The sequence below is a fragment of the Narcine bancroftii genome, chromosome 6 (assembly GCF_036971445.1).
Source record: "Narcine bancroftii isolate sNarBan1 chromosome 6, sNarBan1.hap1, whole genome shotgun sequence".
Taxonomy (NCBI): domain Eukaryota; kingdom Metazoa; phylum Chordata; class Chondrichthyes; order Torpediniformes; family Narcinidae; genus Narcine; species Narcine bancroftii.
This window is the reverse complement of record NC_091474.1, coordinates 137,261,613-137,283,521: the sequence shown is the minus strand read 5'-3', so window position 1 is coordinate 137,283,521 and position 21,909 is coordinate 137,261,613. Positions and strand designations below refer to the sequence as shown.

The 21,909-nt window shown below is 41.9% G+C and overlaps 1 protein-coding gene across 6 annotated transcripts in view; it reads left to right on the top strand.

Annotated features, from left to right (window-relative positions):
- sh3yl1 (SH3 and SYLF domain containing 1) overlaps positions 1-21,909 on the top strand; it is a 190,846-nt gene that overhangs the window by 89,486 nt on the left and 79,451 nt on the right. For all 6 annotated transcript variants that reach the window (XM_069886170.1, XM_069886167.1, XM_069886169.1 and 3 more), the window contains exons 6-8: positions 4,748-4,876; positions 16,880-17,042; positions 17,982-18,051. In XM_069886170.1, the coding sequence (XP_069742271.1) occupies positions 4,748-4,876; positions 16,880-17,042; positions 17,982-18,051 (362 nt within the window). The remainder of the gene's footprint in view (positions 1-4,747; positions 4,877-16,879; positions 17,043-17,981; positions 18,052-21,909) is intronic.

Genomic DNA, 21,909 nt, shown 5'->3' with positions numbered 1-21,909 from the left:
TTCATCATTTCCCATTCTCCTAATGTATCCAAGTCTCTCTGGAGCCTTGCAGTATCTTCCCCTACCTCCTATTTGGGTGTCATCTGCAAATTTAGACACAAAATCATCTATTCCATATGCAATATAAAGTGAAATAACCCCAACACTGACCCCTGCGGAACACCACTGGTAACCGGTAGCCAACCAGAATAGGATCCCTTTATTCCTACTCTTGGTTTCCTACTGACCAGTCAATGCTCTAGCTGTGCAAGTATCCTTTCTGTAATTCCATGGGCTCTCTTCTTGTTTAGCAGCCTTGTGTGTGGAACCTTGTCGAAGGCCTTTTGAAAATCCTGTCTGTTCTACTTATGATTCCTTCAAAAAAATTGGAATAGATTAGTCAGGTATGATTTTCCTTCAAGGAAACCATACTGACTTGGCCCTATCTTTTCTTTTGATGCACCTCCAGGTATTCCATAATCTCATCCTTGACAATTGACTCCAACAGCTTCCCAACCACCAACATCAGGCTAATAGGTCTATAATTTCCTTTCTGATGCCTCACTCCGTTCTGTTTAAGTGGAGTAACATTCACGATCCTCCAGCCAACCGGAAGCATACCAGACTCCATCGATTCCTGGAAGATTATTACCAATGCCTCCACAATCTCTACAGCTATCTCCTTCAGAACCCAAGGGTTCATTTTATCCAATCCGGGAGACTTGTCTACCCTTAGATGATTTAGCTTCCCAAGTACTTCCTCTCTCGTGATCTTGACCGCATTCACTTCTCTTCCAAGAGAGCCATGAGAGACCAGTATGCTACCAATGTCTTCCACAGTGAAGAGTGATCCAAAATATTCAGTCATTTCCTCTGCCATCTCCTTGTCTCTCATTACAATTTCTCCCAGAGTCATTTTTCTATTGATCCAATGTTCTACTTTGGTAATTTGATATTACTTGCTAACCTCCTTTCATAATTCATCTTTTCCTTCCCATTTGTTTTTGATTCCTTGTATGCCCTCTCTCTTGCTTTTAATTTGGCTTTAACTTACCTCGTCAGCCACAATTGTCTCATTTTTCCATTGAAAGCTTTCTTTCTTTTTGCTCTGTGCCTGTCCTGAACTTTCCTCATTTTGTGCAGAAACTCCAGCCATTGCTGATCTGCTGCCTTCCCCATTATTGTTTTTTCCATTCAACTTTGACAGTTCCTCTCTTATGTGACTGTTGTTTCATTTGCTCCACTGAAAGACCAACACATTTGGACTTCAGCCTTTCCTTTTCAAATTTCAAAGTGTACTCAAACTCAAACATATTGTGATCACTGCCTCCTCAGGATTCCTTTACCTTAAGCTCTCTAATCACTTCTGGTTCATTACATAGCACCCAATCAGAAAAGTAACATTAAAAGTTTTATTTTCATCTGAGAAGGTAAATGTACATTCATTTTAATGTATTATTCTAAAGATGGCCCTGTGGCGGCACGCCATTAGGCAGGAGAACCGGCCGCGCATGTCCCGCATGCGACGGGGCAGCCAGCCAAAATGGTGCCATCAGGGGTTTCTTCTCGATATCAGCACCAGGCTTAGAAGCCCGTGCTCTGCGGCCCACATGATGCCCCGACGGCGTCAAGGCCCACGGCACGGTTCTCAGCCAGGGCTGGGCTGGGAGCATAAGACCAGCCAGGCAGACCTCAATAAATCAGTTTTGCTCACTGAACTCAACCCGTTTGGTTGTGGAGTTATTTAGTAAGCAGAGTAGCCGTTGCCACATTGGTGACCCCGACAGGTTCAAACGCCTTTGAACCCGATATGAACGACTCTTCGATCAACGCTATAGCCATCAAGCTTCCTGACTTTTTAGTTCAGGAGCCTGAGACCTGGTTCAGCCACGCAGAGGCTCAGTTTCACCTCCGCCAGATTTCATCAGATAGGTCTAAGTTTTATCACGTGGTCGCCGCCCTGGACCAGGCCACCGCCTAATGAGTGCTGCACCTTGTTCTGCACCCTCCCACGGAAGATAAGTACGGGACCATCAAGCGGGTGCTCACTGGCTCCCATGGCCTCTCCAGGTGCTAGCATGCCGCTGGATACTTCACCTCGATGCCTTAGGAGATAGAACTCCAATCGCGTTGATGGATGAGATGCTTGCGCTCATGGGCGATCACACCGACTGCCCACTCTTTCAGCGCATCTTCCTCGACCATATGCCCGAAGACACCTGGCCGTTACTTTCCCAGGAGAGCTTTGACGATCCTAGGAAGGTCGCTCAAAAAGCTCAGGAGCTATGGCTTGAACGATTCCCGTAGGCCTCAGCAGTCCAATTGGTTACAAGTCCCGGGCATGACCACGCCAAGCCTTTCTCTAGTGCTGTGGAGGAACACTCGGCCCCTGCAGGGGCCTCAAAGAGCATAGCCAGAAGCAAACCATCCACTTCAAGCCTCTGCTTCTTTCACCAGCGCTGGGGAGCCAAGGCTCGGAAGTGCCATCAGCCCTGCTCATTCCAGGGAAATGAGCAGGCTGACCACTGTTAATGGCTGCGGTGGCTGGCCAAGAACACAGCCTTCTCTACCTGCGAGATGCAATCAGCGGCCGACACTTCCTCATCGACACAGAGGCCCAGATCAGCATCATCCCAACCACATCCATCGAGTCCCGGATTTGGTCTCGAGGATCTCCACTCCGTGCAGCCAACTTGATGGAGATCCGAACGTATGGTACCAAGACCGTCCACTTCCAGCTCGGTCAGTAGAAGTTCTCGTGGAGGTTCACCATTTCGTCCCTCTGAACCTCCATCCTGGGTGTCAACTTCCTCCTCGCCCACGGTCTCCTGGTCATCCCCCAAGGTAGGCGACTTGTCGTTGCCCGTACCTTCCAATCCATTTGCCTCAATGCCTCCCGCACAGAGCAGCTGCAGATGGCCACGGTCAGCGCACCGAAGGACAAGTTCTAGCACATCCTGGACGAGTTCCCATCCCTCCTCAAACCGCAGTTCTCCGCTGCTTCACCACGCTACGAGGTGTTTCATTATATTCCCACCCAAGGCCTGCCTGTCCATGCCAAGGCACACTGGCTCCCGCCGGATAAACTCCAGATAGCGAAAGAGGAGTTCTTGCATCTGCAGGACCTGGGGATCATTCGATGCTCTAAGTCCTTGGGCCTCGCTGCTCCACCTGGTCTCGAATGCTTCTGATAGCTGGCGCCCCTGCAGAGATTATCGATGGCTTAACGACAAGACAGTACCTGACTGTTACCTGATTCTTCACATTCAGGACTTTACGCCTAACCTGAATGGCGCGAGGGTGTTCTCCAAGGTCAACCTGGTGCACGGGTATCATTAAATCCCGGTGCACCCGAGGGCATCCCTAAAACGGCCATCATCACCCCCTTCGGCTTGTTCAAATTTCTACGAATGCCTTTCGGGCTCAAGAACGCAGCCCAGACCTTCCAGTGCCTCATGGATATGGTGGGCAGGGATTTGAACTTTTATTTATCTGGACGATATTCTTGTCGCCAGCAGAGACTGGGCACAACACAAGTCTTACCTGCGCATCCTCTTCTCCTGACTGGCCAACTTCGGCCTAACGATCAACCCGGCCAAATGCCAGTTCGGGAAAGAGTTCATGCAGTTCCTGGGCCATACCATCACAGCTGAAGGAGCTATACCAGCTGCTAGGAAGGTCGTCGCAATCAGGGAGTTCCCGCGCCCAGACAACCTCAAGGGGCTAGAAGAGTTCGTGGGTATGGTCAACTTCTATAACCGATTTATTCCAGGCGCTGCACGCATCATGCAGCCGCTCTTCGCCTTCATGGCAGCCAAGGACAAGACGCTCGCCTGGACTCCAGAGGCCAACAGGGCATTCGAAGCCACGAAGGGTGTCCTCGCGAAGGCTAGCCTGCTCGTCCACCCACACACCAACCTTCATACGCTGCTCTCCGTCGATGCCTCCGCCATCAGTGCTGTCCTGGATCAGCAGGTTAACGGACAGTGGAAAGCACTGGCATTCTTCAGCTAACTTCTTTGTCCACCAGAGCGCAAGTATAGTGCTTTCGACCGTGAGTTGCTGGGCATGTACCTCGCTATGTGTTACTTTCGCTATTTCTTGGAGGGGAGGCCTCCAAGAAAGAGATACAGGAGCATCAGTCTGAGGAACAGCTTCTTCCAATGGGCTGAATGACCAAAGGAACTGCTGACATTACCCCATCCAAGATTCTCATTCACAAAACAATATTTATTTGTATATATTGTATAAATACTTGTCCTGCATGCATGTCGTATGTGTGTTATGCCTAATTGTGTGTCTGCGTGTTCTGCACAGAGGACCAAAGAACGCGGTTTGATTGGGTTGTACTTGCGCCATCAGATGACAATCAACTTGACTTCTCAGCTGTAAGACAAGATTGGCAGAAATTAGAATTTGCTAACTTATGCCAAATGTATTTTTTTTTTTTTTTTTTTTACGATGGCTCCATTTTACTGCACATCTAAATTTAACTTCCATCAATTCTAGTGCATAGTGTGAACAATATTTCTGTGCAATTAACAAAAGATGCATTTTAATTTTGGAGTTGTAATAATGGAGTACTATTTCACTCTAATAGTTGGCATGAATAATGTACTCCAATCTCTGGGGTGCAATGTGGAGATGTTACGTTTGAAGCAAAACTGAGCCACAGTTAATGTTATTGCTATTCAAAGTTACAAAATATCTGTGCAATATGATGTTTTCCCCTTTGACATATCAGTTATCTCCAGATAATGTTTTCCAGAAATTTAGAGGGAGATGTTGCCGTTAGAAGTTCAGCTGCAGTATACACATACTGCAAGTCACGTGGGTTGTTTGCTGGAGTGTCATTGGAAGGATCTTGCTTGATTGAAAGAAAAGAGACCAATCGCAAGTAAGTTGTAGAGTGATTTGGTTTGATTTGGTTTTTTTTCTGTCAATAAGTTATCCAAAAATCCATTGACGTGTGCGCACACAGATTCAATATTAAGAACCTAGCGGCAAGATTTAGTAACCAGGTCCAGAAAATGCAAGAAAAGAGGCACCGAAAGGACATAAGTGATCAAATAACTTTGTTTTGTTCAACTTGTTTCAGGGATTAATAATTCACATTTGTTAGTGTAATTTGGTTACATTTTTGTACTTATTTTCCTCTGGCTCTACCTGTTCACAGATCAGCACTTGTTTGCATTGTTTCAATTTTTAAATAATTATTTCACTTTTTCCAATCATCAGCAAATTGGTGATGAGGCATTAAAATTTAATGACAGCATGATCATCATTGAGTCATAACCAGCTTTTGAATGATTGACTCTCATTGTCGTGCATGACCACAATGTAAAGATCCAATAAAAGTCTTTCTTGCTGTGGTTTTCCAGGTGCAGAAAAATTCACAGCATTATAAGGAGGAGAAAAAAATACGAAGAACAGTAAATAATACTTCCAACTGTGAATCGTATTTCAACTACAGTGCAAAATAAAGTACTGAGTCAATAGTGCAGACACATCTCTGATGATCTTGAATTAGTATTAAATAAGGGTTACATGGCAGGTTCATGAGCCTCATAACCATTTAGAAAGAAAAGGCCTCGAACCTAGAAGTACTAGACTTAAGGCCTCTGTATCTTCAACCTGAAGCTGTGGAGCGCCATCCTTTTCTCAGTTCAAACCAAGGGAATAACTTCAGATGCAATGTACTTCAAACCATTCACCATTTATTCGCAACCTTGTGTCACTCAGATGATATACAGAGTCTCGCTCAGGAAGCTTAGATATTCATAACCAAGTGAACCCCGTACAAGGTCAGAGGCTGCTTCTTATTTATTTGTTAACATACACACTTAAATATCTCTGCCAGGCACCCTTGATTAGGGAGGTTCATAGCTACCTCATTCTGCAGGCATTTCCTATATCTATCCTGTTCATCATTGATCAACTCAGCATGTAGTAATCAGCACACAGTTCCTCTGCAACCATTGTACACATAACTTGCAACCATTATGCACATAGTAAGGTTTGTTAAGCCATTAACAAGTAGTTTGAGGCTGTGAATACATTTAGACATGTCCCAATTCTTCTTGTTCTTTTACACAATTCCTCATTCTTGCCTTTCATTGTGCATCTTGTAAGAAGTGAATAATAACCCTTGGGATAAGCCAAAAGACTCCCCACATTATCGTAGTCTGCATCCACCTCATTGGCACTCTTGTTTCTCCGAGGTGTCCTTTCTTCTCAGGGTACTTTCTGTATGTCCCCCTATGGCTGTGGAGCAAAGGAACTGGCTGAGAAGGGCCCAAAGATATTACAGAAGTGTAATAGTAAAAGTCCTCCAATTGTGACGATGATATAATGCACCAGCATGTCACCCCACCCTACGGAGATACCATTGAAAGGCCATCATCCCTCTCCTGAACTCCAGCCTCGACCTTCCTAATTTTGTCTTTTTCCTCTTGGATGTGAACTGGAGCACGTTTTACACTGACACCTTATCCTGGTAATTAACAGCCAATATACCAGTTAAATGGCCAGTGTGAACACTCACGAATCGGCATGCAGACGTCAAATCACCCCAGGGATGGACCACCTAGGTAGGGTGTATCAACCCTGGAATCATCTGATGCCTGTGTGCCAATTAGCCCAGTGTGAAAGGGACATGGACTATCCAGGAACAAAGAAGTGATGCATTGATGAGGTTTTTGTGTGAGTGCAGGGACATGAAAGAAACAAAAGATTAAAATTAAGGTATTGTGGCACACACATCTCAGTGAGTGAACCGGCCCCATTTGTACCGGTGCACTGGCGGAGCAGCTGCAGAAGGTGGTGCTGTCAGGGCCTGCTCACTGCCTCGTGGCTTAGGCCACTGCTCGCACCTCAGGCCAGGTGATTATGTCACCGCTGTGCGGGGCAGAACTCCCATTGGCCTTAAAGGGGCACATGTGGACTATGGGAACTCCCCAGCCAAAGAGTGATGCTGCGACGTGCTGACATCGCTTCCGGAAGCTGACACACACATTACCGGAAGTGGGTGTCCCCTTTGCATAATGCGATGAATTCAAATAATTCATTCCCTCTCCCTCCCCTGGAGTGGCTGAATGGGCTGATCCTTGACAGGCACTGCTTCCCACGTACTTGGCAGGTGAGGCCTGGAGGGGCAGAAGCTGTGTTCTGCTTCTTGTGTCTTTCCAGTTGCCTCGGAGCTTGTTCTCAACAGCGCTTGCACCTTGTCTGATGGCATCACTCCTCTGAGAGCGATCTTAAGCCAGGTCCTCCCTTGTTGATGGGGCAATGTCAGCCTTCTTGAGGCTCCTGTGCAAAACATCCTTGTATTGTAGCCTCATTTTTGGGTCCCTCTGGACTGTTGACTGTAAAAGATGTTCTTGGGCAGTCTTCCATCAGGCATTCTGACAACATGTCCTACCCAGTGCAGTTGGGCTGACATCACCAAGGTTAAAATTGCTGACATTCCGCTCGAGAAAGGACCTCGATATTGGAGAGCTTGTCTCACCAGGTGATCGTCATCAGAGAACGTAGGTGACTCTGTTGCAGTTGGTCAGTCTGATACAAGGGATTCTGATATAGGCACCACGTCTCATATCCATATAGCAAGGCTGATATGACAACGGCCCTGTGCACCATGCACTTGATGGCCAACCTGATGTTCTGTGACCAAACCTGATCTTTCAGCTGACCAAAGGGAAAGCAGACCTTTCTGGTTCTTGACAATCTCTACATCTAGAGAATCTGGGGATGTTATTGTACTGCCCAGGTAGCAAAACCTATTGGCAGCATTAAGATGAGTGTCATCAATGAGGAAAGTTGGTTCTTCGTGTCTTGATCAGGGGCCAGTTGGTCCAAAGTTTGCATCCTTTTCATGTTGATTGTCAATCTGTAGCTCTTAGCAGCATTGGCAAAGTGACTGGTGGTCTCCTGTAAGTCTTCAAGAGTAGGCACCAGTGCATAGTCATCAGCAAACTGTAACTTGTGTGCCTCAGTGTTCCCTGAATTTTATTTTTCCTCAGTCTTGCAAGGTTGAGGAGCCTGCCATCAGCCCTCATTTGCAGGAAGACCCCAAACTTCAGGTCTGATGTGGCATCCTGAAGAACAGCAGCAAAGAATAGTTCAAACAGAGTAGGAGCCAAAATAACTCTGTTTTACGCCCTTGCTGATGGGAAATGGGTCTGAACAACTCACCACGCATATTGATGCAGCCTTCCATACCTTCTTGGAACTGTTGAATGATGTTGGTTAGGCATGGGGAACAACTGAATATTGGTAAGAGCTTCCCTACGCCATTTCTACCAACAGTGTAAATGCTTTGGTTAGATCAAGAAATGTGACATAGAGACTTCTCTTCTGCTCAACACATTTCTCTTGGAGCTGTCTCAGTAAGATGATCATATCCACTCTATTACTGCCTGTTCGAAAACCACACTGGCTTTCTGGAAGGATGTTGGAGACCTAATGTCTAAAGATGATCTATAGCTTGTAGAAGTGTTTTTTTTTTTGCCATCTTTTCATGTGTTCTGACCTCTTAGTGAAGATGGATGTTCTATTTTGGTCAGGCATTGTGAAGTACCTTGCTTTGATGGACCATACACAATCTTGGTTGCTTTTTAAAAATATTTTATTTAATATTTCATACATGCAGCAACTACAATTATTATTAAAAAAAACAAATTGATTATATATGGTTTTCAACCCACCCCAAAACCCCACCCCCTACCCAAAATATATAAATTGAAAAAAGTTAAAAGAAAAAATTATAGGTATAAAAAAAATAAGAAAGAAAAAGTCAAAATGGATCTTTGGATTGCAGAGAGATGTCGTGCAGTACAATTCAACAGTTCTAATATAAACATATAAATGAGAATTCCACAGGGCTGGAGGGATAAAAAGGATATCACTGCAAATTTGTACAGGTGCTAAATTTGTAAAATCATAGTGTATTTATTTCCTAAATTATAAGTATTTTTTTCTGAAGGAATACAAATTTGTATTTCAGCATGCCATCTTGGCATTAACATATATCTGATTTCCAAGTAATTGCAATAGAACATTACAGCACAGAAAACAGGCCATTTGACCCTTCTGGTCTGTGCTGACCAACTAGCTAGCCCCACTAACCCGCTCTCATTCCATAACCCTCCAGACCATTCCGATCCATGTATTTATCTAATTTATTTTTAAAACTCTAGATTAAATCTGCATTCACTCCATCAGATGGTAACTCTTTCCACACTCCTACCACTGAGTGAAAAACTTTCCCCTAATGTTCACCTTATACCTCTCCCCTTCCAGCCGAAAGCTATGACCTCTCATATTTATCTCCCCCAATCTAGGTGGAAACATCCTACTTACATCTACTCTGTCTATACCCCTCATAATCTTATGAATCTCTATCAAGTCTCTTCTTCATTCCAAGGAGTATAGTCCTAATCTTTCCCGGTAACTCAACTTCTGAAGACCTGGCAACATCCTAGTAAATCTTCTCTGCATTCTTTCAATCTTATTGATATATTACCCACTGCTGGGCAACCAGAACTGCACACCAATGATTCTAACATCCCAACTTCTATACTCAATACTTTGATTTATAAAGACTAAGATGCCAAATGCTTTCTTTACAATCCTGTCTGCATGCGACATCACCTTCAGGGAACAATGTATATGCATTCCCAGATCTCTCTGCTCCTCCACATTCCTCAATGGCCTACCATTTACTGTGTACATCCTACCCTGATTCACTCTTCCAAAGTGCAACACCTCACACTTATCTGCATTAAATTCCATCAGCCATTTACTGGCCCAATTTCTCAGCTGGTCCAGTTCCCGCTGCAAGCTTTGAAAATCTTCCTCACTGTCCTCGACACGTTCTATTTTTGTGTCATCAACAAACTTGCTGATCCAATTCACCACGTTATCATCTAGGTTATTTATATAGATAACGAACAATAATGGTCCCAACACAGATCCCTGAGTCACACCACTTGACACAGACCTCCAGTCTGAAAAGCAACCATCCACCACCACTGTTGTGGTTTTTTGATGTCCAAAAATGAGTCAGGAAATGCGAGAATTCGTCAAAGTTTAAGCCTTTATTTGCAAACAAAAGCTGAGACAAATCAAAGCTTGGATTCTGAAATGCCTCTTGCTATGAGGCTCTGCTTTATCCTGACTTCACATTTCTGCACCCAACCATTCATAACCTCATATCTTAACAGGATGTCAACCCTTGGTTCTCCACAATTATTTTCATTATTTTCCACTCATTAAGCTAATCATGTTTAGAACCACGTTTTTCATCATCTCCTGCCCTTTTATTCATTATTGTGGCCTTGTGTAGTAAATACATAATGGATTATTATTTTGTAACATAGTGTAAATTGTTACATAGTAATGGATTAATGAATGGTAGTTCATGTGGTTTATTTTCCAAGGCACTCTCTGTTTTCTTCTACCAAGCCAATTTCAACTCCAGTGTGCAACCTCTCTATACCTAGTGTCCTCATCTTCTGAACTAACCTCTCATGTGAAACCTTGTCAAAAGCCTTACTAAAGTCCATAGAGACAACATCCACAGCCTTTCCCTCATCAACCTTCTTGGTAACTTCCTCAAAAACTATACACGATTTGTTAAACACGACCGACCACGCACAAATCTATGCTGACTGTCCTTAATCAGCTGATGATGGTCCAAATAACTGTATATCCTATCTCTCAGAAATCCTTCAAATAATTTACATACTACTGACATCAGGCTCACTGGCCTATAATTGCCTGGTTTATTCTTGGAGCCATTTTTAAACAGCAGGACAACATGAGCTACTCTCTAATCCTGTGGCACATCCTCCGTGACCAAGGACATTTTGAATGTATCTGCCAGGGGCCCTGCAATTTCAGCACTTGTCTCCGTCAAGGTGCAGGGAATATCATATCTAGTCCAGGGGATTTGTCCAACTTTATTTGTTGCAAGGCAGCAAGCACCTCCTTCTCCTTAAACTCTATAATGTTTCATGACACTTCTATTTGTTTCTTTTCAATCTTATTCACTATGCCAATCTCCTGCGCAAATACCGATGCAAAAAAATTGTTTAAGCTCTCTCCCATTTCACATGGTTTCATACATAGTTGACCACTCTGATTTTATAGGAGTCCAATTTTGTCCCTTACTATCCTTTTAATATACTTGTAGAATCCCTTGTGGGATTTTCCTTCACATTATCTGCCAAAGCACCTTCATGTCTTCTTTTTGCTTTCCTAATTTCTCTTACATTTTCTATACTCTGCAAGTAGCTCATTTCCTCCTTGTTGTCTATAAACACATATATAGTGTCTTCTTTTTCTTAACCAACTCTTCACTATCCCTTGAAAACCCTATGTCTGTTAACTTTGCCTTTATTCCTGGTAGTGCATGCAATCTCTGAACTCAAAACTTCATCCTTGAAGGCCTTCAACCTGCTTGATGCATCCTTACCAGAAAATAACATTCCAATTGACTTTTCAGAGATCCTTCCTCATTTCCTCAAAATTGTCCTTTCTCCAATTCAGAATCTCAACTCGAGGACCAGACCTATCCTTCTCCATAATTAACTTTAAACTAATGATATTATGGTCACTGGACCCAAAATGCTCACCTACATGTACTTCTTCCACTTAACCTGCCTGGTTCCCTAAAAGAAGATCAGGTATTGCATCTGCTCATGTTGGTACCTCTACATATTGATGTAGAAAACTTTCCTGTGCATATTTGACAAACTCCAACCCATCCAGTCCTTTTACCATATGAGAGTCCCAGTCTATGTATGGAATGTTAAAATCTCCTATTATCACAACTTTTTGTTTCTTAAACTGGTCTGCTATCTCCCTACTCATGTCCTGCTCCAAATCTCTCAGACTATTGGGTGGTCTGTAATACAACCCTATTTGTATGCTTATACCCTTCCCATTCTTCAGCTCTACCCATATGGTCTCTGTAGATGAGTCCTCAGTGCTGATTTGTCTAAACACAGCAGTGATTTTTTTTCCCCCGACTAGCAATGCCACTCCTCCTCCTTTCCTCCCTTGCCCTCTATCCCATCTGAAACAACAGAACCCTGAAACATTGAGCTCCCAATCCTGCCCCTCCTGCAACCAAGTCTCACTAACATAAATAATGTCATAATCCCACATGGCAATTCTCGCTCTTTAAAATCATCCACCTTACTGATAATACTCCTCACATTGAAGTAGATGCATGCGAGACCATTTTGTTCCTGAACAACCCTGTCTTTACAAGCAGTCCTTGCATAACTCTCATCATCCTCCACCTTACTATCTGCTCCAACACTCTGGTTCCCCTCCCCTCTGCAAATCTAGTTTAAACCTCCCACCCACCCCACAAAGCAACACTATCAAAACTACCTGCAAGGATGTTAGCTCCCATCCCCCTCCAGTTGGTGAAAACTGTCCTGTCAGAACAAGTCCCACCTTCCCTCGAAGAGAGCCCAATTATTCAGAAACCTGAAACCCTCACTCCTGTACCATCTCCTTAGCCACATGTTCATCTGAATTATCTTTGTGTTTCTTGCCTCACTAGCACATAGCATGGGTAGCAGTCCTGAGATTACAACCCTGGCGGTTCTCTCCTTCACTCCCTGAACTCTCCTATAGGGAGAGTCCCTACACAGACTATTACATGTGGTTGTTCATCCTCCCTTCTGAGAATCAGGAGCACATGATCTGACACATCATGGACCCTTATACCAGGGATAATTGATCCTATAGAATCTCTTGTCTGTCCCCCTTACTATTGAATCCCCTATCACAACTGCATTCCTCTCCTCCCTTCTGAGCTGAGGGTCCAATCCCAGTGCCAGAGACCCGACCACTACAATTTGTCCCCAGTAGGTGCCCTCCCAACAGTATCTAAAACAGAATACCTATTATTAATGGGAATGACCACAGGGCTACCCTGCTCTCTCTGCCTCTTCCCCTGCCTCTATTGACAGTCACCCAGCTGTCTTCCTCCCTACACTTCGGGGTGACTTCCTCCCTGAAGCTTCTATCCATCACAACCTCTACTTCCTGAATCATCCGGAGTTCATCCAGCTGCAATTTCCTAATTTGGTCTCCCAGGACTGCAGCTGGATACACCTCTTGCAGGTATAATCATCAGGGACACTCGTGCTGCCCCTGACTTCCCACATCTTGCAATCAGAACATTGGACTACACTAATTTCTGGCTCCATAATTCTTTCAATAATCACAATTAATTAAAGAAACATACTATCCTTACCTTAAAAGAAAGCTCTTCCTCACCAATGCTCAACAAAGCTTCTGAGAGACAAAGCTGCAATGCCCACTCACAGGCCGCTCCAATAATTGTCCCTGCTTTTATGCCTCTATCTATTAACTATTGCTTTCTAGCCCTAATTAATTGTCTCAATTGAACACAACCCTAATCAACTAATCTCTCACTGGCTCCTCACACAGCATTTAAATTAGCTAATTTAACAAATTTCAATTGATAAATTGATAATTTCAATTTAGGATTTGTACCTTCAGTATTCTCTAATAAAGATAAATCAGGATTTAGAAAAACAATTCCTATAACTTGTTCCAAAAAGTTATATATAGTCACCCAAAAAGATGACTTGGGGCAAGACCACGTTGAATATATAAAAGATCCTACATCTTCACCACACCTAAAATATTGATCTGATAAATCCAATTTCAATCTATTCATCTTCTGTGGTGTAAGACATAATTGATGTAAAAAAAAATTGTATTGAATTAATCTACTTCTTACATTGATAGTATTAGTCATACAATCCCTACATAAATTTGTTCCACATTTGTTGGTCTATTGTAATATTCAAATCTGTTTCCAATCTCTGCTTAGATCTATATAATTCTAATTTAGGTGTTTCTGCTTGTAATAATAAATATATCAAATAATTAAGATTTTTAAAAGTCCCACTCCTAATAAGTTCTACCTAGACAGAAACATTGTTGGTCCCAACAATGCTCTTAACTGAAAGTAACAAAAAAGGGTATTTGTTTCTCAATTACTCAAATGACATTAATTGAGCTCTACAACCTTGATTGCTTTATAGATGGTTCTTGAGTCATTACAATCAATGAAGACTTGTAACTCCTTGCCTTGTTCACCCACCACTGGTCTTTTATAGCTCTGAGCTCCCTCTGCAAAGTTGATTTTGCACTCAAAAAGCAACATTTTTTGAAACTTGAGTTTGGGTGTCGAAGAAGAGCTTGGTGTGCAATTGCCTCAGCTCTTAGGTCTTGCCCAGATTGGTTGTTTGCTTCCAACCATTCCTGATGCTTGTGCTTGATTTTCCCCAAGGTGTCCTGGGCAGCACTGCAGACCGTTTCTTTGAAAGCATTTCAAAGCTCAGTAATATAGTCTGGTGATTATTACTGAGCACTGGAATTACTGTTTGAAGTTTTATCTTGATATTTACATGTGATACTGTATTTTCAGTTTCATTCCCTTTTCTTCATTGTACTATTTTTATTATAAAAAACAATGAAAAAGATTGGAGAAAAAAGGAAATTTGCTAGGGTTTCTGATGTCATACCAAACCTCCACAAACTCCTGAGGAAGTAAAGGTGCTGATGTGCTTTCTACATGATGCTATAGTTTATTGCATCTAGGAAAGATCATCTGAGATATTGACTCCCAAGAACCTAAATTTACTCACCCTTTCCACTGCTGATTTCCCTTCCAGAATTCAATAATCAGATCCTTGGTTTTGGTGAAATTGAGTGCAAGGTTGTTGTTGATGCAGCATTCAGCCAAGTTTTCAATCTCCCTCTATATGCTGATACATCATACCCCTCCTTTATTTATACAACTCACTACCGTTGATTCATCAGCAAATTTGTAGATGGTGTTGTCATACTGAGCCACCCAGTCATAGGTGTAAAGAAAGTAGAGCAGAGGGCAAAGGACTCAGCCCTGTGGTGCTCCAGTGCTGATGGAGATTGTTGTCGTTTATTATCATCTGATTGTACAATTACAAACTGATGAAACAGCATTCTCTGGTCCTCAGTGCAAATTCATGCTGACATACAACCAGCCAAAACATGCATACAGACAAATAATCCATATGCAGAACAAGTATTATATCTATAAAAATAAATACATAAATATTGCTTTGTACAAGTGAGAGTCTCAGATTGTGGAAGAGATGTTCTTTCCAATCCTCTCTGATTGTGGTCTGTAGGTTAGGAAATCAAGGATCCAATAACACAGTAGGTATCGAGTCCCAGGTCTTGGAGTTTGCTGATCAGTTTTGAAGGCATGATGGTGTTAAATGCAGAACTGCAGTTGATAAAGAGTATCCTGATGTATACATCTTTGATGTCCAGGTGTTCCAGGACTTTGCAGCAAGCCAGTGAGATGGCATCCGCTGTAGACCTGTTGTTACGATAGCCAAATTGGAACACATCCATGTCACCGCTCAGACTGGAGCTGATATGCTTCAACACCAGCCTTTTGTAACCTATGACAACTTTCAACACTATCCACATCTCCAACTTTTGTGTCATTTGCAGACTTACTGATTCATCAGTAACCTGCGGGACTTCTTCGTCCAGGTCATTTAGAAAAATCACAAAGAGAAGGGTTCCAGAGCAGATCCCTGTGCAACTGTTAACTTAGATCACATAAAAAGAAATGGAATGACAAATAATGCAAGTGCAACACAACCTTATTAGCTTTGCAAAGCGGGTCTATGCTACACAGAAAGACCTGTTATAACCTACAACAGGGTGTTTATGCAAGAAAGCCCATACATAGATGAGCACAAGCCTTTTTAGATGGTTTACCTTCCCATTCCACAGCCTGTTCGCGACTATTCATATGACCTGTAATCTGATGACTTCACCAAAACATCTAGCACAAGTTTCAAGAACAACATGGCCTTTGTTCTCAAGTCTTGCAGTTGCCTACTAAAAGAAAACAATTTTTTAACAGACTCTTATATTTCCCATAAAAGTATTCTTTTTGCCTTTTCTTGCTGCTGAAATTTATAGAAAGGAAAAAAAAGCAAATCTATACAATCTATCAGATGGAGTTATTGTTGTACCAAGCCACACAGTCATAGGTGTAAAGCAAGTAGAGCAGGGGCCCAAGGACTCAGCCCTATGGTACTCCGGTACTGATGGAGATTGTGGAGAAGATGTTCTTACCAATGATTGTGGTCTGGAGGTGAGGAAATCAAGGATCCAATTACACAGTGGGTATTGAGTCCCAGGTCTTGGAGTTTGCTGATCAGTTTTGAGGGCATGATGGTGTTAAATGCTGAATTGCAGTTGATAAAGAGCATCCTGATGTATACATCTTTGATGTCCAGGGCTTTTTGTAGTGCCAGTGAGATGGCATCACTGTAGACCTGTTGCTACAATATGCAAATTGGAACAGATCCATGTCGCCACTCAGACAGGAGCTGATATGCTTCAACACCAGCCTTGTGCAACTTCCGACAACCTTCAACCCATGTGTCATTTACAAACTTACTGACCCATCAATAACTTGCGGGACTTCTTCGACCAGAAGTTTATAAAAATCACAAAAAGAAAAGGGGTCCCAGAACAGATCCAATGGGAACTCACCAGTCACTGACCTCCAGGCAAAATACATTCTATCTTCTACTACCCTCTTTTTTCTGCAGGTAAGCCAATTCTGAATCCACACAGCCAAGGTTCCATGGATTCTATGCCTCATGACTTTCTGAACAAGTCAATCATGTCAAATTCCTTACTAAAATCCACATACCCCACCTTAAAATCCATGTACACCATGATAATAATTTTATATTTATGTATAAAATATATAGCCAACATTATGCACAATTTTGAATGTATTCATTTTTTTTTAAAAAATGTGTTTAAATAGATTTTACTGCCAGGACATCAGAGCATGTTCAATTTTGTTTGGCGACGTCGAGCCTCCAACTGTTACCCAGGAACTATATGAAATACTGGACAATTTCACAGAGCATTACCAAAACGAAGGAAAGCATAGAATCAAGAAAAAACTAGAAAGGGAACAAACAAAGGTTTGTGATATTTGAGATCTAAAAGTTTTTCTAATTGCAATTCAGTAAATTTCAATGATTTTTAAGATAACAGGAACAAAGTAAAGAATCTACTAAAATCCCTTTGCATGCTGCCTTCTGTGTATAGTTAGATTTTTTATTGGATTAAATATAGCAAAGTAGTTTGGTTAATTGCACGTGAAGCAACTTTGATTTTTGTTCTATTAATTTTAATGGAAACCATCGCTGGCATGTTCTTCGTACAGTCATTTAAATAATTGCTGATTCAAGCCTCCATGGTGAATTCAAGTTTCATTTATTGTCATGTACACAAATTGTGTTATCTTTTGTTTGCCCTGTAAAGGCAAATAAGGATGTACCACTAGTCCAGCATCACTACCAACATGAAGCAGAGAAGGAAAATAGATCTCTTCAGAGACAAAGCATCTGTGGATCCTGCCACCACCTCTGATGCTGTTGTCTCCTGGGCTCTTTTAACCTCCGTAGCCACATGACCCCTGTCTCGTCCAAGTCATACCTCCTCAGTCCTCTGGTTCTGAAACTCCAATGCAATCAAAATGTCAGTGGTCTGGACCCTTTGGGAGCCCTCCTCCATTGGCACCTTCAAGAATCCTGGGTCCCACAAACTGGTTAGTAGCATCCCATGTGCTGTTGTGAGTTCTTCAGCCACCAAGCCCTAACCTGGAGTCTAATCCACTGCAGTGGTCTATGAAGCTGTAGGGTTCTCTCTCAGGCTTCTCCTTCTTGGAGACACTGATACAGCAGCTGCAACAGCAGCACTGCTACTAGAGTGGACCTGGAAGGAACGAGAGAGCAGAGATCCATTTTTCAGCACTCTTTTTTTAAATAAAAAAACATTGAATACCCATGGAATGTGCCAGTCCTGAGGATGTATTTCTTTGTTCTGCATAATCATTTCTTTTCCTTTTGATTATACAGGTCAAAAAAACAGAAAAAATCTCACCAAGAACACAACATACGCAGTCATCTGTGACCAGAAGAGTACGAGGTATCTGCATGAGTATTACAATAATGCATTACTTACCAAGTTGCCCTTGTTATGTGATCTTCATTCAAACTCAAAAAGACTGCATTTGTGTGAAAATTCATCCTCTCAATATCAAGGGAAAACTTGACAGGTTTTGTTTTCTTTAACTCCTTACTGGGGGCACTGAATGACTGTATTTGCTCTAGGCCAGTAGTCATGGGACTTTACAGGTAATTCAGTGCTGAAACATTTCTGCTTATTTTAGGTTAATACAGTTCTACGATCAAGGCAGATTTGCATTAAGACCTAAATCTAGTTGATGCAATATCCATCACATTGGTGTCCAAGAAGAGCAAGGTGACCTGGCTTAATGACTATCGGCCGGTAGCACTTGCATTAACTGTGATGAAGGGTTTTGAGAAGTTGATTATGGGGGGGATAAAAAATCAACTCCTGTCTCAGGAAGGATCAGGACTCACTTCAATTCCCCTATCATCACAATGGGTCAACAATGAAAGCCATCTCGGTGGCCCACCACTGTGTATTAGATTGTCTGGACAGCCATTCTCTCCCCTCCCCCCCACCCCAGGATTCTGTTCATAGGTTATGGGCCCCCTTACCTGTGAAGCAGTCAAGTTTTGGTTTCTTTTGTTCTTCTCTCCTACCGACTACATTTAAAAAAAAATCATATTTATGTTGTGTAAGGTGAAAACAATGCAATATATGTATTTAAATGTGCAGTGGGGTTGAGAATGGCTGGCCTAGACCACATGACTACAACTCAGTGTTTATCACTATCACACCATAAAAGCTAATAATCAAACTTGGGAAGCTGGAACTGGATTCATCCCTTTGTAAATGAATCCTCAATTTCCTCATCAGCAAACATCAATCCATGCAAATTGTCAAAATGACCTCCTTTTCACTGGCCATCAACATATGGATGCCTCAAGGCCATGTGCTCCATTCCATCCATATTCATGATTACACATCAAGTTCATTTCCTGCCAAATTTATAAATTCACTGATGACACCAAAATTGTTGGATGATTATCAGGTAATGATTAATTAGAATATTGGATAGAGTTAGAGAATCTGGTTGTGTGGTATCAGAATATTAATCTTGCTCTCAACATCAGCAAGACAACAAGGTTACTGTTGGCTTTAGGAAGATTACAATGTGGCATCAAGCACTTGTCTTTATTGATGGGATGGTGGAGGAGACAGATAGTTCCTTCAAGTTTCTGGGTATCCACCTATTGGAAGATTCTCTTGGAGCCAACACATCATGTGACTGAAGAAGACACAGCAATGCCTCTACTTTCTAAGACGTCTGAGGAGATTTGGCATATCGTCGAATACACTATCAAACCTCCATAGGTGATAAGCGGTACTGACCTGTTGCATCATGGCCTCATTTGGTAATGGAAGTGCCAAGGAATACAGAAGGCTGCAGAAAGAGGCAATTTAGCCAAGTGCATCACAGTCTCTGACCTCTCATGCACTGAAGGCATCTCTGTATGTGAGCTGCTGCAAAGACAGCAGCCAAGATCATAAAGGACTCCCCTCACCCTGGTCACAATCTTTTCTCATTGCTACCTCCAGATAGAATCTGAAGTCTGAAAAATCTTCATAAATCTGAAGTCCAGCACCTTTAGGTTCAAAAGCAGTTTATTTCAAACAGTTATCAGGCTCTTGAGCCATCTCCTACTACCATGACCCTAACCATAAACTAGTGCAGGACCACCAAAACTGATGTGTATCTGCTTACACTATTGAGATGCCACTTTAATTCTGTTGCACTAACTACAACTGTAAATATTTATTTAGTTGTCCAACACATTTACCATCTATTCTATATTTCTATCTATTTATTTAATCTTTTGCATATTGTAATCATTTAATGTTCAATATTATAATTGGTGCATCTTATCTGTTCGGCTGCAGCAAGAATTTTGGTGCATCTGTACATTGTATTTATGTCTCTAACAATGAACTCTCTTTACTCAATGTTTTCAGCACTAAATTTGGGAAATTGGATTAATCCAGCCTCAACTCTTGTGTTAGCATGGCACTTTGTGGTCTTTGGAATATTCACATTCTCATCCAGCTACAGAATGACTGGTTTTAGCAAACAGGACATCAACACAACAAATGCAGAAAGGATCTTGTGAGCTTGAGGCTGAGGAACATTGTTGTAGAACAGGAAACTTGTTTAGTTATCCTATTTCTGATCATCAAAACTGATGTGGGGGGGCGTGGCAAGATGGCGTAAGGAACAGACGTGCCTTCCAGTCCTCTCCTGACTCTAACTTATTCTTTTGTCTTTAAGTGCCCGTTAAAACTTTTTTTTTAAAGTTTATAAATAGTATGAGGTGTTGAATTAATATCTAATGGTACATTTGTTAAAAAAAAAGTAAAAGGAAACATCAACAGATTGTTAAAAAATTATATTTTCCGAAATTATCTGAGCCTGCTTGTTTACAAAAAGCCACGACTCAGTGTGAAATGGATCCAGGAAAAGAAGTGAAGAATTTGGCATTGAAATTCCGCTCTGATTCTTTAAGTCTTTCTGAAGGTCGTTTTCAGTAGCCTTTAAAACAAAGGGCTGGCCTGGTGCCAGTATTTCAAACAACGTCTACTGTGAGTGCTGTTACTGAGATTTTGACTGCTGAATTAGCTGGGGCACCACCAGTTGGAGAGTTAAAGAGTTGTTATTTGACTGCTACACCACCAATTTTGACAGCTCTTCCAGATACTGACGTAACGAAGCTTTTAAAGGAGGTTTGGATCAAAGATAACCCTGATCATCAGCCTCCTGACACTTCTGGGGGGTCTGTGGCAGGGGTTCTTACACGGAGTTAAACTGCAAGAAAAGCTACTAAATTAAAAGAAGGGATAGAAGGTCCTCTGATTCCACAAGAACAGCAGGATCCCATCATGTCTGGATCTACTTATGTTGATATACTTTTCAAGAGTCTTGAACATAAGATATATTCTTCAATGATGCATTTAGGTGATTCTATGAATAATCTTACTTCTAAGATTAATGCATTGGTGGATAACAATACTCAACAGATGGCTGATTATGGAGCTTTTAAAGTTGAAACTATTGAAAGACTTGAGATGTGTGATCAAGGATTATCTGATGTACAAGATCAATTGCAAGATGTGAATAAAACAATTGAAACGCTACAGATTCAGAATAAAAATTTAGCAAAAATGGTTGATTATTTGGAGAACCAATCCAGACGGAATAATGTGGAAAATTGTTGGCTTGCCAGAAGGCATAGAAGGGTCAGATCCAAGAAAATTTTTCACTGAATGGATTCCACTAGTGTTGGGACAAGATAAGTTTCCTGAAAGTTTAATATTGGAACGGGCTCATAGAGCTTTGAGAAGGAGACCTTTTTCAGGACAGAATCCAAGACCTGTTCTGGTTCACTGTTTAAATTACTGTGATAGAGAGACTATTTTACATATGGCTATTAGAAATGCACAGCAAAACAGATCTCCTTTGATGGTTCAGAGTAATCGCGTTTTCTTCTATCCGGATTTGAGTCAGGAAATTATGTTTCAACGACGTGAATTTAATTCTGTGAAAGAATTATTGTGGAAAAAAGGATATAAGGCAACATTTAGATACCCTGCGGTACTGAAGATTTTTCAGGATGGATATCAACCAAAGTTCTTTGATAATCCTAAAGAAGCTATGGATTTTGCTCAGTCTTTACTAATTACGCAATTCCAGGAACGATGTAGTCCCCCACGGTCTCCAAAGAGGGCAGAGCTGAAAGAAGGGAATCTGATTTCTGGAAGAAATGGAAGAAACGGTGGTCGCAATGGCAAAGAAACTCATTTAACCGATAAGGAACAAAA